General features: G+C 39.4%; 1 protein-coding gene across 2 annotated transcripts; it reads right to left on the bottom strand.

The window, feature by feature from the left end:
- Nucleotides 1-1381: 1381 nt before the first annotated feature.
- On the bottom strand, nucleotides 1382-16313 carry LOC122652933 (3-hydroxyisobutyryl-CoA hydrolase-like protein 3, mitochondrial). Of its 2 annotated transcripts, none has more exons than XM_043846820.1 (10): nucleotides 16012-16313; nucleotides 15102-15198; nucleotides 14847-14916; nucleotides 12467-12601; nucleotides 12243-12339; nucleotides 11954-12083; nucleotides 6146-6324; nucleotides 5352-5479; nucleotides 5132-5233; nucleotides 1382-1601 (listed from the first exon to the last, which is right to left on the bottom strand). In XM_043846820.1, exons 1-10 carry the CDS (start codon nucleotides 16277-16279, stop codon nucleotides 1500-1502), a joined length of 1308 nt encoding a protein of 435 aa, XP_043702755.1. In that variant the 5' UTR covers nucleotides 16280-16313; the 3' UTR covers nucleotides 1382-1499. The 2 variants fall into 2 exon arrangements, with proteins under 2 accessions (XP_043702755.1, XP_043702754.1); XM_043846819.1 differs by having other exon boundaries at nucleotides 14847-14911; nucleotides 15097-15198; nucleotides 16012-16312.
- Between the last annotated feature and the right edge of the window lie 2502 nt (nucleotides 16314-18815).

The raw sequence follows: 18815 nt of genomic DNA, 5'->3' as shown, positions 1-18815 counted from the left end.
TTTATTAGTGTGGTTCAATTGGACCAATACACGAAGCTCCTGTAACTACAAGGTTTGAAAAGGGCAAATGTACGCAGTCTTACCTCTACTTCGGGGAGAAGCTGTTTCCATGTTTTGAACCCTCAACCTGATGGTTGCCAAAGCGTAACTTAATCCTTGCACGAAGGCTTACCCACTTAAAGTAATTGTCCCGCAATAGTGTAACTTAACCATTGTGCCAAGGCTTGCCCACTTGAAGTAGTCATCTCTGACACTGAAAATTGACTTTGTTCAAAAAACTTGGATGCATTAATAGAAGTGGACTCCCAGAGAGAACTACAAAAAAACAATGTCTTTTGAGCCTTGACTGGTTCAGATTTTTCAACAATCGGTTGCTTTTCATTTTCCTTGCGTGGTTAGGAGTTGGGGCTTAGGATAATGAAGCAAAAGAAATGAATTTCTTTGCAGAGCTATCCCAATTGGTTCTGTTTCTTATATGGACATTGATGATTTTAGGTACAAAAGAGAGAATCTTTTTTGCTATGATTTAAAACTATCTGACGATTTTGTTCCTAAAAATCAAGGTAAGCCTTTGAATGGTGTTTGCATTCATTTCATTGACATAGAATGGTGTACAGATTCCCTTAAATTTCACTTTGAGGACCTTGATGCAGTTGCTAGGAGTCGCCATCTATGAAATTTTCGTGTATTTATTTGGTTACACTTTGATAATACCTGCAGATATATCAATCTAGAAGATCTTGACTACTTGCAAGCTGCTACAGAGCTTGAGGAATGAAGATTGCTTCTGAATGGCTGAATCTATTTTCATCTCAATCTTCTGCAAATATTTGTTTTCTTTGTTATTTCATTTATATTTTACTCGGATCTTTGATTCCAAATCTGAGTTTTGCAAATTGATTGTTGATTTGTTCTTTGAGAATCTTTCTTCATGAGAATGTCAATTACTCATGTAAGAGCTTCAGCCAATCATGCCATGGCAAATCGAACAGTGTATTGTACCTATAAATAATACCACTGTTGCTCTTCATGTGTAACGATCCCACATCGGTTATATGGAGGGATTGATGTGGATTGATATGGTCATGGATTCCCTCCCTCACCTTATACACTAGTTTCTAGTTTTTAGAGGCAAGTTCTCCTGAGATTCGTATCATGTTTACTGATTCAGTGTTCTACTGGAGTGTGACAGTTCGGCCAAATTCCAATACTCTGGCTTCTTAGCATGCTCAGGTGGGGTGTTTCATGATGTAAACTCTCAATTCCAGCAATTAAAATTTTCTCCCCCGCACAGTGCCATAAGTTGAATAAAACTACACAATACAAAAGTTAAGAATAAAAGAGAGAGAGAGAGAGAGAGAAGGGAAAAAGGGTTAATCATACCAAACACTAATTTTATTTAGTTTTCTCTTGATAGAAATCTGTTCAGAATGTATTATTGTTATCAACAAGCCACAGGAATAGAACAAAATTCAGTGACAACTTGGTCCAGTATGAAATCACACTTTTAGTTCCTCGACTTGCGGGCTCAACGCATCAAATATAGCATCTACTTCCTTTAGATTCACTTCCTCCAAACTTGATGGGTTCCACTTTGGATTCTGTAAAGAGAATAAACAAAGTTAAGGAAATCTGTCCCTGGCATTGGATCAAGAAAAGATAATGTAAAGCAATGCACCTAAAGCAGATACTTAGGAGAATGATTGGTTCATGCCACATAATGTCAATAGTCAAACTTAAATACTCTAAACCACATCAAGATATAATTTTGATGTACTATGTTATCATCCAACTGCACTGCTTTCATCACATGTACAGATACTTCAACACATCCAAATCCAGAGGAGGTATCTAGGAAGTGGTTTTGACCCCAAACTAACAACTTACTCTGCATATCTGCCAAAGTCTAAGTAATTTAATCAAACTATTTAATTTAGTTTCCTTTGTTCATGACATGCATTCCTCTTACATAAACAATTTTATTACAATTCAGTTTGTTATTCACTGCAATTGCACCAAACATATAATAGTCTTCAGTCAACATCAAATATCCAATGAGGTTAATGTTGCTGCTAGGGCAATAGCTGTACAGATCATATAGTTCCCCCTCCCCCTTGTCTTTTTTCTGGAAGTACAGATAATATAGTTCAGACAGAAGATTTAGTCTAGTATTCTGAATATAACATGACCATTCTCCCATGAGAACAATAATGGATGGAAGTACTTTCTTCAATTAGAAAATATAATGGGGGACAGTGGTTAGTTTCTCAACAGCTCCTCCTTCCTTTTTAAGACAACAAATCTTCTACAAGCAATTGCAAAATAATTACACAAGTAAAATAATCTTAAAAAGTTAAAATAATGATATACATATCCTAGATTTAGGTTGCTGACAAACACCGGGCAGTGACGATATATGCTACATGTTCATATCCACTTACAGGTTAGAACTCACACTGATAAGGGCTACTTTTGAAGCACAATCCTGACCTGAATCCAAATTGGACCACATCCTATATGCAATTATACAGGTGATGTATAAGCAAAAGAGACCACCTTTTTTTTCTCCCCTTTTTTCTTTTTTCCCTTTTATAACTTGGTGAGAACAGTATAAGGGGTGAAAGAAACCACTTCTTTACAGGCCCAACAGTCCCAATGACCGAAAAACTCAACCTCTAAAACAACAATAACAAACCCTACCTTAAAAAACCAACTTCCAAATGGAAACACCCCAAAACATCCCCTCCCTCCTAAGATCAAACAAAAGAGAGGGGGGAGGGGGGAGGGGGGAGCATAATAAGAGAGGAAAAGTAAGAAAGAAAACATAAATAAGCCCAGAATGAAAGCTAAGAAATTCTCCTACATTGGAAATTTTCCTTTTTCAACCAAATCTACCTTGTCTGCATGATTTAATATCCAGGTTTTACACTCCTCCACATTGAACTTCTTTACACTATATAAAGATGCCCTTGTCCTGGTTGAGGCCATTTTCTTATATAGCTCAAGCACATGCACTACTTGAGTATATGTGATTAACTAGTTTCCACTGTATAAAAGTGCTCTTGTCCTGGGTGGAGAGAATTATTATACCCGATAGTCATACTCTTTCTGTGTTTTTGGCTACTACGATCCCTACGCCTGATGCAGGAGCATCGCATGCAAAGAGGACCAAGGGTCAGCCCCCTGGCTGGTCCAACGTGACCTGATAGGCCCCTTCACCTCCAATTTGTGGCCTATGGATGTTTGACTCTTTATCTCCCAAAGGCTCCTTATGTGATGAATGAGTTGTTGGACTCGTCAACTTCTCAAGGCCTCTTTATTTGTGTTTTTCCTAGAAGTAGTTATTGTCTTTGGAAGCCCACCCCCATGTCTTGGGAATTCCAATAGACCATTTAATGTTTTAGTTGTTCATGTATCCAGCCTTTGGAATTCTTCCTTTTGTTTGGAAATTGCAAATGCTGACTAGGATATAATCAATCGAAGCTCAGTCTCCTTCATCTATAAATTGGAATCATAGCTGAGCTCTCAATCATCCAAGAAAAATCTAAAATTGGAGTACTTTTGTGTGAGTTTTTCCTTGTGAGATGCAAGAAGGTTTGTGAGACTCAAGCGAGATCAAGGTGGGACTCCTTCAATTGTGACCTCGGTGGGACTCTGACGGTTGGCAACCAGTGGGCTCTGGGCTGCAACTATCCAAGTATCCATCTACCATACATCAGCAACCTTAGGGGATCTTCACTTCAGGATTGATTCTGGAGGGCAACCAGATCAAAACAGGTTGTTTAGGACCAAAGTACGGTAGGCTAATAAGACTTTAAGGCTGTTGATTGTGTTGGTAATGGTGATGAGGGGTGAGGCTTTGAAGGGAAGAAGAAAGAAGATGTATTTGAAGGTGGAAAGTGAAGGGTCAGGTGGTGGAATATGAAGGGTTGCTGATGGTATGAAGGTAAGATGGTAGATGGATAGTTGGATAGGTGCAGCCCAGAGTCCCACTGGTTACCAACCGTTGGAGTCCCACCTTGATCCCGCTCGAGTCTCACAAACCTTTTTGCATCTCACAAGGAAAAACTCTCACAAAAGGAGTAGTCATATTTCAGTTCTTGGATGATTGAGAGCACCCATGATTTCAATTTATAGATGGAGGCAGCGCCTCGATTGATTACATCCTAGTCAGCATTTGCAATTCCCAAACAATGGGTAGAATTCCAAAGGTTGGATACATGAAAAACTAAAACATTAAATGGTCTTTTGGAATTCCCAAGACATGGGGGGAGGCTTCACAATAACTACTAGGAAAAACACAAATAAAGAGGCCTTGAAGTTGAAGAGTCCAACAACCTATTCATCACATAAGAAGCCTTGGGGAGATAAAGAGTCAATCATCCATAGGCTTCCAATTGGGAGGTGAAGGGGCTGGCTAGGCTGGAATTTGAAGGGGCCTATCAGGTCACGTTCTACCAGCCAGGGGGCTGACCTTTGGTCCTCTTTGCTTGCGATGCTCCTGCATCAACGCCACCCTAGGCTTCGTGAAAACTCATATCATACATGAAATCATCATTTTCCATTCCAGTTTATGACTTTGTATACTTGCTTGATACTTCCAAAATTCACATCGGCAAATGGCCAGAAACACCTGAAAGCTATCTAACAAGATATGCCAATTTTTCCTTTTCTGGCTGTACCCTCACGTTTCAGATGCTGAAATGCATGTCTACACTGCCAGGCACTGATGACTGAACTGCTTCTGTGTTTCAACACTGAACCTAGCAGCAATTTTTCCATGCAGATGATGTGATTCTTAAATTAAGATAGAGATTTGGATCAGCTATGCAATGCAAAACAGAACCATCTATAGAATATAAACAGGAAAACATTATAAACCAAATTTTATGTGACTTACCAAATAATTGAAAGCATAATATGGGAAAGAAGTTGATTCACGATGTTTAACCGGTTTCTAAAGCTTCCACTACCAGAACTTTTAGATTTTATAGTAGGCACGGTCACAGATTCATAGTTAGATAAGTTCAATTCAGTAAATTAGATGTGTGACATCCTAATGATATATAACAAAAAGGAGTTTCATGAGATCTTAGGAAAAAACTTTAAGAGGAAGATAAAGAGAGTAAACCTGGTCCTTGTCAACCAAAACTGCTCGAACACCTTCAGCAAAATCATTTCGAAGTGAGGACCTTAAAGCAATGCGATATTCAGCTTTCATCACCCCACTTAACTGGAGACAACAAATTGTAGGAAGAACAGTAAGGCATCACATTCTCAAATACATAAGCCTTGAAAATGAACCTATCAATAAATTGCAACAAAGTTTTAGCAGAAAAAGAGAAACTCACATTGCACAATTCATTGTCATTTCTCCCATGTGCAGATGCAACTCTAGAGAAATGCTTTTGCGTTAAACATAGAGAAAAAGGAGCCCCTTTTCGAAGCCCTAAAAGTGCTTCATTAGCCCATTCTGCCACTGCAAAAGAGAAAGGATAGAAAATGAATGGGAAGACTGCAAATTAGCATGAAGGATGAATTGTGTAACAATTACCAAACTGTAAACCACAATTTTCAACCTAGTCACTTAAAATCCAAAAGAACAACATGATAAAATAGAACATCAAAATATGGAGGCGGGTGAGACGTTCTGAACATCCCCCCACCCCCTCTTCATTCATTTAATCAGTGTTCCATAGCGGCCTTTCAACGGAGAATTCTTATTGCTTAGACCACCATTAAAAGGAATGAATAAGAAGAAGAAGATTTAACCTTTGTCCTTTTCCTTCCCTTGTAACAAAATGGTAGGGGCATAGTTCAAAATCTCGTTTCATTTCGGTCGAGTCGAAACAAAATGCAACATCGAATTGAAAAAATGCAATATTTCGAAATTTTTGGATCATCTCGTTTCGGAAATCTCGGTCATTTTGGCATTTTACTCCCACATGGCCAAGCAAAACTCATAGAAAAAAAACCATATTTCGACGAAATTTCGGTCAGACCGAAATGAAACGAGATTTTAAACCTTGGGTAGGGGTGCAACCAAGATTCTTATCCTTTGAAAAACAAAAGGATATTTAATTTAAGCAATTAATGAACGAGTTTTTTGCCAAAATTTATAAAGAATATAGAGCAATTGGCGTACCCGTAGGTTCTGTACTCAGCCGATGTTTCTCAAGCTCCTCAATTATCTCAATTACCGACTTATCTGCAGCAAAGGTTGAAACTAGCTGAGGTAAAAGCAACTTCAGTTGAGCCTCCGAATCGGGCTCCTTGCTGTATTTGGGCAAAAGTGCCTTGACATCTTTGTGGGGATCATCAGAGCTGTGAGCAGAATGGATATTTGATCAACAGAAATTAAATGATAGTAACAAGTACAAGATATTTGTTGAGATAAGGCTACGTTACCCACTAGGGGTAACCTAGTCCTAGTTGGCTTTCATTACTCATTTTATTGTGATTAGTTTTTAATTGTTTTATTCATGTTTTTCCCCCCTATACGATTCCTATTTGGGATTCCTAGTTATAGTGGGAATTCCTAGTAGGAATAGGATTGGGGGGGATTCATATCTTTGCTGTAATTTGTTTTTATTATAAATAAGAGGCTGGGGTTATCGATCAGATCATCTATGCATTATTCCAAGGCTGTTTACATGGTATCAAAGCCTAATCTGATCTAGGAACAGCTACTCTCGATTTCTGGTTCTCTCCTCTCTCTTATTTCTCAGTTTTTTCTTTTTTCTGATCTTCCCCCTTTCGGTTTCTGGTTTTTTTTCTTTTTCTTTCTCTCCACCACTCTCGGCCTCTTTCTCTCCATCAGGGCAATAACTATGAGGTGATATAATGCAAATTTAGTTGTTGCCCTCAATGTCACCTCATTGAAGATCGAAGATCAGAGGTGTGACCTATTTCTGCCAGCAGGTTTTTTCCATCCTTGGAGATCGAGCTATTTTTCAACTGGAGTTTGATTTCTGCACTTATGGAGATTGGTTCCTGCTATTATTGGTCTGCACCAGTCCTTGTTTGAAGACTGCAGCATTGGTTTAGATCCAATTCTGCATTCTGCATCTTTTTCCTGCAATCAGGGTTTCTGCAATCAGATTTTATTCCTAAATTTGTCAAAAATTTAGGGCTTTTTATTGGCTCATAAGAAAGAGCTAATTTTTGGAAGATATCTTCCCTGCTATTAGAGGGAAACTCGACCTCAGTTTCAGCCCATTCTGCAGGCTGAAAATTCTGCAATTTCAAAACCCATTATTCACACTCGAATCAAGCTTTTTGAAGATCTGACTTTTCCTCTGATTGGCTGAATCATGGGTGACTCAGAGATGACTACTGCTACTTCTGGAGGAGATCTAACTAGGTCTGATTTTCTCCCTTATGCTGCTGCTATCAAGCTTGATGGTACAAACTACTTAATTTGGGCTAGATCATTATCCCTAACAGTGGCTGGAAGGGGACTCACTGACCATCTTACTGGCACCACCAAACAACCTACTGAAGAAGGGGTTGTTCGTACTAAATGGGCTACCAATGATGCAATGGTCATGTCCTTTATTCTAAACTCTATGACCACTGACCTCTCTAGTCAGTATCTTCTCCTTGACACTGCTACACAGATATGGACAGCTGTCAAGGGCACTTATGGTCGTTCAGGTAGTGGTGCTCAGGTTGAAGAAATTAGAAAGACACTTCAAAACACTGCTCAGAAAGAGATGTCTGTCACCAAATACTATGCTGCCCTCAAGTGTTTATGGCAACAATTGGATCACTATGCTCGATTTCAGCCTACTACTGCTGCTGATATTACTACCTACCACACCTATGTAGACCAATTCCGTGTCTATGATTTCCTGGCTGGCCTCAATGATGACTATGACCCTATTCGGGTGCAAGTCCTTGGACGGGTTCCTTTCCTTACTCTAGAGGAGACCTTTTCTTATGTTCACAGTGAAGAGACACGAAGGGCTGCCATGATGTTTACTCCCAAAGTTGAGAGATCAGCCTTACAGACTGCTGGTTCCACTCTTGTTGCTTCTGCTGACAATGTTGCTACTACTACCAAAGAGCCTGTTAAGTGTGAGCATTGTCACAAACCATATCACACTAAGGCTCAGTGTTGGAAATTACATGGGAAGCCAGCTGATTTTGAGGCTAAACATGGTCGTGCTAAGTTTAAAAACAAAGCCAATCACACTGAAAGTGTAGCTCCAACTCCCACTGCTGACATCGAGTTCTCCCAGGAAGAACTCCAGGCTCTACGTCGCATGCTGAACACATCTACTGCCTCTACTACGTTTGCTGCCAATTTAGGTTCCTTCTTTGCCCATGCAGGTATTTCCTTTGTTGGTCATTGTGCATCAGTAGCATCCACTCCATGGATCATAGATTCTGGCGCTACTGATCACATGACAGGTTCTTCCAGTCTTTTTAATACATATTCTCCTGCTTCTGGTAAGGATAAAGTCAAAATTGCTGATGGGTCCCTCTCCTCCATCTCAGGGAAAGGATCCATCAGTTGTTCTCCTTCTCTTACACTGTTATCTGTGTTGCATATTCCCAAATTTACAACTAACATTCTTTCCATTAGCAGTATCACTAAATCCCTGAATTGTAAAGTGACTTTTTTTCCCACTCACTGTGTCTTTCAGGAACTAGACTCAGGGAAGACGATTGGATCAGGTAAAGTGCATGGTGGATTGTACCTACTTGATGGCGATCCTAAACATACTCAGACTTTACCTTCGGCATCTTTCTCCTCTGACTTACATAAATGGCACTCTAGACTAGGCCATCCCCCCTTAGGTACTTTATCAAATTTATTTCCTGCATTAGTTAAAGACTGTTATAAGGAAGACTTTATTTGTGAGCCTTGTGTCTTGGCTAAACAGACACGTTCAACTTATCCTATTTCTAATAAAAGATCCTCTTCCTTATTCCATATTGTTCATACTGATGTGTGGGGGCCTAGTAGGAAAGCTTCCCTGACTGGCAATCGGTGGTATGTCAATTTCAGTGACTGCTATTCTAGGTTCACTTGGGTATACCTTATGCACACAAAAAGTGAAGTTTTTTTATGTTTTCAGCACTTTCATCAAATGATTAAGACCCAATTTAATGCCAGTCTTCCAATTTTAAGGAGTGACAATGGGAAAGAGTATATGGAAGGTCAGTTCCAAAAATACCTTGCTGCACATGGAATCCTCCATCAGACCAGCTGTGTCGATACTCCAGCCCAAAATGGTGTGACTGAGAGAAAAAACCACTACCTCCAAGGGCTCTTATGTTTGCTCGCAATGTCCCTTCCCTTTATTGGGGGGATGCTGTCCTTACTGCAGCCTATTTAATTAATAGACTGCCCAGTCGGGTTCTTCTTTCAAAAGCCCCTATTGAGCTATTACTTGGCTCTTTTTCCTTTATAGTCCCACCTAAGGTATTTGGCTGCGTTTGTTATGCCAGGGATACAAGGTCCCCTGGTAAACTTGACCCACGTAGCCTCCGCTGCATTTTCTTAGGATACTCTGCTACCCAAAAGGGGTGCAAATTTACTACCCTCCATCTCGCAGGACTTTTGTTAGCATGGATGTTGTCTTTCATGAAAATGTTCCATATTATGTATCCCCACCTCTTCAGGGGGAGAGTGTTAGTGAAGATGTGCTGACTATTAACTCTCCACCTCCACTTCAGTCTGTTTACCATGAGTTTGAACCAATTCGGCCTGCCCCTGGTACTCCCCCTGAGTCAGGGGGAGAGGTTCCTATACAGGGGGGAGACCATTTCTATTCAGGGGGAGCAAGCTACCCTGGTCCAGACTCCTGTCCAGAGGACTATTAGTGAATTTCAGAGGAGGATTGATGCCAGTAATATGAAGACCTATACAAGGAAACATAAGCAGGTTCAATCAACTGTTGCTCCAGTACCCATCCAATTGCCGAACCCGGATCCAGAACCTACCTCTCCACCTGGTAATGTTCCTGATTTACCCATTGCTCTTCGCAAAGGTGTCAGATCTTGCACTCAGCATCCGATAGCTCTTGTTGTTTCTTATGATTCCCTTTCCCCATCCTTTCGTCCCTTTGTTTCCTCTCTTTCTTCTGTTCGTATTCCTAACAATTAGTAGGAAGCTTTATCAGACGGAAAGTGGAAGGCAGCTATGATGGAAGAAATGGAAGCCCTGAAAAAAAATAGCACATGGAAGCTTGTGGTTCTTCCACCTGGGAAGAAAACCATTGGATGCAAATGGGTGTTTGTGGTGAAATAGAAGGTGGATGGCACTGTGGATAGGTATAAGGCATGACTTGTGGCCAAAGGGTTCACTCAGACATACGGCATTGATTACCAGGAAACTTTTGCATCTGTTGCCAAGTTAAATACTGTTTGTGTGTTATTATCTTGTGCAGTCAACCTTGGATGGGATTTGCAGCAGCTAGATGTAAAAAATGCCTTCCTAAATGGAACACTGGATGAGGAGGTGTATATGGACATTCTACCAGGGTTCTCTTGTGACAGAAACCAAGGAAAAGTATGTAAACTGAAGCGTGCACTTTATGGGCTGAAGCAGTCATCTCGAGCATGGTTTGGGCGGTTCCACAAGGCCATGATTTCGGTGGGCTATAAGCAGTGTAATGCTGATCACATACTCTTTATAAAGAGGGTTGGTGAAAAACTCACTGTTCTTATAGTCTACTTTGATGATATAGTGGTTACTGGCAATGATGGTGATGAGATCAGACGGTTGAAGACCTTCCTTGGACAAGAATTTGAGATTAAGGATCTAGGGAAACTACGATACTTTCTTGGGATTGAAGTAGCCAGATCTTCTAAAGGCATTTTTCTCTCCCTGAGGAAGTATGTCCTAGATTTATTGGCTGAGACCGGATTGCTTGGCTGTCATCCTTCAGATACTCCTATGGACCCTACTGTTCGACTCAAGGAGAAAGAGGGTGAGCCTGTTGATAAAGGCCGGTACCAAAGACTTGTAGGGAAGCTGATTTATCTTTCACACACTCGTCCTGACATTGCTGTTGCCGTGAGTACTGTGAGCCAGTTTATGCATGATCCCTACTCTTCACATATGGAGGTTGTTCTTCGTATCTTGCACTATTTGAAGTCAACTCTTGGAAAAGGAATTCTTTTGTCTATGCATGGTCATCTACGGATAGAAGCATACACCGATGCTGATTAGGCTAGTTCTGTAGATCGCAAGTCTATTTCTGGGTATTGCTCCTTTGTAGGTGGAAATCTTGTCATGTGGCGTAGTAATGTTATTGCTCATTCTAGTACCGAAGCTGAGTTTCGAGCTATGGCACAAGGAATTTGTGAGTTACTCTGGCTTAAAGGGCTGCTACAAGATCTTGGTGTTCCTATTCGTCTTCCTATGATGTTGTACTGTGACAACACGGCTGCTATCAGCATAGCACACAACCCAGTACAACATGATCGTACCAAGCATGTTGAGGTGGATAGGCATTTCATCAAAGAAAAGTTAGAAGAAAGGTTGATTTGCATTCCCTTTGTGATGTCTACTGATCAACTTGCAGATATCTTCACTAAGGGATTGTCTGGGAAGCTGTTTCATCCCAATCTAGTCAAGTTGGGCATGATCGACATCTTTGCTCCAACTTGAGGGGGAGTGTTGAGATAAGGCTACGTTACCCACTAGGGGTAACCTAGTCCTAGTTGGCTTTCATTACTTATTTTATTGTGATTAGTTTTTAATTGTTTTATTCCTGTTTTTCCCCCCTACACGATTCCTATTTGGGATTCCTAGTTATAGTGAGAATTCCTAGTAGGAATAGGATTGGGGGAGATTCATATCTTTGCTGTAATTTGTTTTTATTATAAATAAGAGGCTGGGGTGATCGATCAGATCATCTAAGCATTATTCCAAGGCAGTTTACAATATTAAACACAGAATCTACTGCCACCAAAATGAGTCACGATTGAGAATTACAAGGTTAATGCAAGAAGATCCTCTTTCAGTGAACCTAAACTTCCAGATGGCACATAATGAGTACCAAGACCTATGTATACTGCATCAGCAGGAGAAGAAATCCTTTTTCCAGTCAACCCAAGATAAGCACCTGCGACAAAACATATCCAAGTCAAACAACAGAATGAAAAAGAAAAAAAAAAATAAAATAATAGGGGAAACATAAAATCCTTATAGAGAAAGGCATAACTGATCAGTGATCAGGCCCAGTACAAACAAAAGAACATAAGAAAAAATTTAAAAGGCATACCAACTGATCCTCCTCCTGGACTTTGTGCAGCTATGTAAGCAAATCCAACATCTGGGAACAAACCAATTCCATTTTCTGGCATGGCAAGCAGTGTCCTCTAAAGCAAAGCCACCAAAAAATATTAATAAATGCAAGGTACAGTTACCAGTAAATTTGAGTCACTAGACAGAAGATATTTCACAATGATACCATCTGTATGATCACTGCATGGAAAGCAAAAATACCTCAGTAACAATACGGTAGCGACCATGACCAGATAGACCAATTCCAAAACCCATGGTTACGCCATCCATGAAGGAAATATATGGCTTCTTGTACTCAGCAATTTTGCATATGAGAGAATATTCTGCAGTAAATACCTGCCAGATAACTCATTCACTCAGTCAATAGCATTAACTTCAGCAAATATGAAGACAACATGCTGTGAATGTTTGAAGCTACAATATGCACAACTGCATATTATACAAACAGATAATTAAAAAAGCCGTACATAATATCCAAGATGTATGAAAATATTGTCTGACATAAGCAAGAATTAGAAAATCCATTACACAAAACAAATCAGTGCTGTAAAATTTCAATGAGTTTCCGATGTTAATAACCGCACACTAGTTAAAGGAAATGTTAGCATGCCACTTAAGGGTGTAAATTGGTCCGGAACCGGTATTCGGTTCAGTTTCGGTTCACTTCCAGGGAGTGTTTGATCCGAAACTGAACCGAGTCCCGCCTTGGTTCTGAAAATCGATACTCAAACCGAACCTGTCCAGTTCGGTTCCGGTTTCGGTTCTCATACTCGGTTTAAGCTATAAATATTATATAGTATACCATATTATACTGTATTATATATTGGTACCCAAATTCGGTTTGGTTTCGGTTCAAATCGTCTGTTCCTGTGCTGGAACCAGAACAGAACCAAATTCGGTTCCTGCATCCCAGGTCCAGAGTGTAACCAAATTATATTTGGTTCGATTTATTCAGTCTGGATCCATTTTCGGTTCCGGTTCCAGTTTGAACCCTTAATGCCAATACAAACAGCATGACTATACCACACAATATCCAGCAAAAAGAATAAAATAAAAGCATTTGAAAATGGTAAGTAGAACAACGAGCTACTGGTTGGGTATCGCAATGATGTTTGAATTAATAAAATATTTTGAAATTTAAAAATAAATAAATAAAAAGGAAATTAGGATTTTGACAAAGTAAAAGAATAAGAAACAAAAACGTTTCATTCTTGGCATCCTTAAATTGCAAGACGATGTAGTGCTTACTAATTGTATTTCTCTTTTCAAGTGGGAAAAAAAAATTTGATCAAAGAATCACTCACTAGTCTTGAAATAAATCATTTCAAAAGTATTTCATAACAGACATAAGTCAGGCTGTCAGTGCATCTCATTATAATAAAGCCCTAATTATATTAATCATAAGTAAAATAACTGCACGGCATTACCACTTCCCTAGACTTTACCAACTTACCAAGCTTCATCTAAGTTATATACCACTTGAAAAGAGAAATACAATTAGTAAGGTCCTTCTCTGGGACCTCGATCTGTGACACCAACGGCAAGCTGATCTTTGGAGCTGCTATCCACCACATCTGGATGGAGCGTAACTTTAGGAGATGGACTTCCAACTCTCGATCCTTCGATCTGATTTGGAAAGCCATCTCTTTTGAAGTTTCTTCCAAGCTCAGCCATACCCTTCTTCGCACTATCAGCGACACCCCTAGGAACAGGCACATTGCGGTCTACTGGGGTCTTGATCTGGCCTCTCTTTTTATTACCACCTCTGCGTAGGTTGGCTGTTGTTTCTCTCCCTCCCCCTTTTTCCCTTGTATATTCCTTTTCTTCCTTTTCTCCCTGCCCCCCCCTGGGGTAAGGTAATACATATTTATTCACCCAAAAAAAAAGTTATATACCACTTCTATAATTGCCATGCATGCAGCTTATTCTTAGCATGTTTCTTTCCTCGTGCATGGTTACATAAACTAAGTTTTAAGAACAATATATCATGGTACATGAAATAAACTTTGACACACTTCAGCCTTATGAAATGCTGAAATTACACCTCATATCAGTGGGAATCAGTCAGAGAACCTAACTCAAAACCAACCAATACTATATCTTATCTAGAATTGCTATTTCCAACATGTATATTTGGGGAGGATGCATCTGTTTCTGCACTTCATTTCCTCCCACTCACAATAATCATTACAATATATGAAAAAACTAGCATTACAGCCTAAGATTTAAAGCTCATCACTAAGTAACTATGAGTTATGAAGCATCACTAAGTACTAACAAACTTATTGCTAGATTTGAGAAATGTAGAGAGTGCTGAATATGCCAATTTGATATGAAAATATCATAATACATCAATTATATCTGAATTTTGAGATCAAGTTATGATCTGCTACACATCACCACCCACAACTCAAACTAAAGTTGAAGGTTATTAAATGTATGCACAAGTAGCAAGTCTAGTTACTAAAAATAACAACAATACAGTACACAGCAAAGTAGTAGACACCTAATAACAAATAAAATCAGTCAGTCATGCAACCATGAAACACACATATATAAACACAAGACGCTATGAAAAGACCTTATGCACAAGAGGAGTGCTTTTATCCTTTTGAATTTCAGAAGCAACCCCCTTTATGTCCATTCCTGCATGGTCATGAATAATTCACCTTCAAACTTCAACGACTACCAAAAAAGACAAATCCTACGAAGAAAATAATTTTGAAAGGAAAAGAAATATATATGTAATGGAGAAAACGAATGGAGAAAACGAACAAAAAAAGGCTAAAACAAGGTAGTAGTGGCAAAAAAAGAGGATTGTTTTATGTTACCAGCTGAGAATGCACGCGATGAACTGCCCTCCACCAGAACACATTTGACCTTAGGATCTGCTTCCCATTCTTCCAGGTAATTTTTGTATTTCACATCCATATCTGCCATAGAAATTCAGCAACATGTCAACCCAATCATAGTGTCAGTCATTAAATGAAAGTATGTTATAACTGACTGTGACACATCTAACAGCATAGCTCCATAAAATACTCGCTGCAATACAACAAACTCAGCCTTATCCCAACTTAATGGAGTCGGCTACATGGATCCAACAAAACAAAGTAGGGAAAACTAAGGTCTAAACAAGAAAAGGGGGATGAAGAGATGGGGAAAAAGATGAGAAATGAAAAAGGAAAATGACAAATAAGGATGGAAAATAACAGAAAAATGAAGGATGAAAGATGGAAGTAAGAGGAAGGAGGCACAGCCCAGCAGGTCAGGAGAATCTCAGCTAACTGGGGTCTGCAACATGGATCCTTGCCCTCCAACAGGCTCTATCCGAGGTCAAACTTGGTACAAGATCCAAATGATGCATGTCCTCGTTGCAGTAACGACTTTATATACCAATTCCCACTGTTTCTCTTTAAAATTTCCAGTGTATAAAATATATAAGCTCAATACCATAAAAGGAGAATCGGCTGGAAACGAAATTGTGAACTCTCTCCCTCTCTGAAATCATTTACCAAATTCCATGAAGTCGGAAAAGGGAAAAAAATATCAAAACAAACTCCTAAGCCATCGTGAAAAGAAAAAAAAAAAAAACAATTTTGAAGACCATGTGAGCCGAGTTTAGCATAACCACCACATCAATAGTTCCACCTCCATAAAGATAACTTCAATCACATAGACTGCAACTCAAATAAAAAACAAAAAGGAAAGAAAGATATCGATTGCATAGAGGTGTTAGGAGAGACCTAAATTCATGGCATTAAGAGCTTTGGGACGGTCGAGGGTGATGACTGCGACGCCATTAGGAAAGACGTTTCCCTTCACGAATTCTTCGCTACCAGCCATGATCGCGAAGGATCGTCGAGAATCGGTGGATTTAACTTTTTTCAAGAGATTCGAATGGCAAAAACACTGAATTTGAGAGAGAGTATTGGGTCTGGTGATCGGAGTTGCTGACCAGATAGAAGAAATCGATATTCTGAGAAGCGGGGAGTGAGAGTGTGCAATCCGCATGTTAAATGCAGCGGTGCAGCCACACAGAGTCCAACCGATTTAACCAAAAAAAGTCAAAAACCCAGCTGCATTCCCCCTTATCTTGCAACTGTCCCCCTCCCGAAAAAAATGAAAGGAAAATTTTCATGTATTACAAAAACATCTCTCAATTTTGTAAAATTTTGCGTAACCCGTAACTCTTTGAGATTCTTAAAAGTTAACACATGCCCCATTCCGTTAGTGTAAGACTAACAACGTTAAAAACATTCTACCAAAAAAAAAAACATAACGTTAAAAATAAGAGATGAATTGACAAAAATACCTCCCAAACTGCACATCACTCCCCTTTCTCCAAAACCTACAACTTCAGTTGTAATAAATATAACGCTCCCTCTCTCCCTTGTTCTTTGCACATCGCTTACTTTCATGATGAATGAATGTATCTATTTCATGAAATCTTTGGCGATTAACTGAACGAGGTTAATAATTAAACCGTTATCATTTTTCTTTATTACTTGCTCGTATCCTTCCAGATTCCACTGAGTTCTGAAGGAGTTGGGAGTTGTAGCTATCTTTTTTATGAAAATTGTTCGAGGAACTACCTATTCCAGTGAATTATCTATTACTCAGCCCTGCATGGATTCATCTTTATTTACTTTCTTTTTTATGCTTTTAGCCAAAAACTTTAAGTACTGGTCCTGAAAACTTGCTGTCTATGGAACCACCTAACAGAATTTATGTAGCAGAACCCAAGTAATTGGAACCACCGAACAGAATAGTTTATTTGAGTTTAGTTCTTATATTTCATTTCTATGGCAATTCATTTCTATATTTAAGTAATGTTAATACTGCTAGCAAGAGTAAGAGTGGCCCAATTTCTGGGTTCATGGTATAATAAATAACAAAGACCCATTACAGGGAATTATCTGAAGTTTTGTCTGAGAGACAGGGACACTAGGCTGACCTCCCTCCGAGAGGTTGGAATTCATACGATTCCTTTTCATGGATCATCTTAGAGACCAAGTTCCTAGAGAATGCTGAAATCATTTCTAAGAGGCTACTCTCTTATGGATACATTCATCTTGGTGATAGAGTCACAAAGAACAAGGGAGAGAGGGAGCGTTGTATTTATTACAACTGAAGTTGCAGGATGAGTTGCAGGTTTTGGAGAAAGGGAAGTGATATGTAGGTTTGGGAAAGATGAGATGCAGGTTTTGGGGAAACGATTAGGGGAAGAGAAGTTTCAAATTTGTTTTTTTTTAAACCCTAAACGATTTGGGGAAAATGTGGGTATTTTTATCAATTCACCCCTTGTTTTTAAGGCTCCAAGGAATGGGGGAATGTGTTAACTTTTAAGAACCTCAGGGGGGCATGTAGAATTTTTTAAAATTGATGAATGTTTTTGTAATTATGTGATATCTCATGGGAGGTATGTGAAAATTTCCTAAAATTAAAATAATTAAAAGACCCCTCACCCCTTTTTTTTTCTCCTTCTGTCCAGGGAGGTGAATCAGGTGATTTTTTATGAAAGACTGACCTGGGGAGTTGATGTCAAGGTCTATCATTTTGAATCATGTGGTTAGTTGAGGTGGCAATTTCTCACTTTACACAAGTGTGGTTTAACTTTCACGGACCACTTCACTACTCGACTTGAAAGCAAGAAGCAACAGATTGAGCTGCACAAAAGCCGTTTAGTGTTAGCTAGGTCATTTTCAATTAGGGGGTGGTTTGTCCGTGGACAATGTGGATTTTTATCCATTCAAGTGCGGTGCACAGCCCCACAGTTGAGAATCTAATAGCTAAAACATGGGCAATGGTGTCTTTTTATCTTCTTAAATGTTGGGTGTACAGTTGGATTCTCAAGTGAGGTGCACTGCCACACTTGAGAGGATTAAAATCCGGACAATGCCACCTTAAAACATTTTTTAGTCTCCATCATTTACTCCCCCTTCTAGTATGCTCAAGTCTTCTTCAACTAGTTGCATTGCATCAATATGGATCAAATAATCCATTGGGTGTTAGGTGAGGGCTAACGTAGGTTTTTTTTTCTCCATTGGGGCCAAACAGGGAACTACAAGAGGCTAACCAGGAGGCCCATTGTGCCACACTTATTACTACACTACTATATGAATACTATTTCAAGAAGGGTGTAGGTAGAAGGGTTGAACCCTTGACCTTCCCTAGACTTATGCTAGATCCGATAATCTAGCCGTTGCCACTGAGCTAGAAGCTCATCCCCAAGGTACATGTCAAATTCATAGTTCACATTCAATCAAATATTCACCATATGTGTCCATGCATTCTTGTCCCCTTTTTTTAAAGCAATCCATGGGTGTATATGCAATCACCTATTGTCTCTAATTTTATTTTACCACTTAACAAATTTCATTTGGCTGGAAATTTGACTTGTAGATAGAGCTACTGTCCAGAAAATTTGGGCTTAATACAACCTACTACAAATCTTAAAAGCTTATTAGAACAACCTTGAATACATTCCCCATTGGTTCTTGATTATAGCAAAGGGTAAAGGCTAGCACAGCGCCATCCTACGTCTATT

This window comes from Telopea speciosissima, chromosome 2, assembly GCF_018873765.1.
Source record: "Telopea speciosissima isolate NSW1024214 ecotype Mountain lineage chromosome 2, Tspe_v1, whole genome shotgun sequence".
Classification (NCBI taxonomy): Eukaryota; Viridiplantae; Streptophyta; class Magnoliopsida; order Proteales; family Proteaceae; genus Telopea; species Telopea speciosissima.
The sequence above is the reverse complement of the archived record's forward strand: the minus strand, read 5'-3'. Positions and strand labels throughout refer to the sequence as shown.

What these genes read in the sequence shown, in the direction of transcription:
- LOC122652933 (XM_043846820.1), bottom strand. Translation starts at nt 16,279, where the DNA reads ATGCGGATTGCACACTCTCACTCCCCGCTTCTCAGAATATCGATTTCT. An exon ending in AGTTCATCGCGTGCATTCTC is followed by an intron (nt 14,917 to 15,101) that starts AGCTGGTAACAT and finishes TATTCATGACCA; the next exon opens with TGCAGGAATGGACATAAAGG. An exon ending in TCCAGGAGGAGGATCAGTTG is followed by an intron (nt 12,084 to 12,242) that starts GTATGCCTTTTA and finishes GTTTTGTCGCAG; the next exon opens with GTGCTTATCTTGGGTTGACT.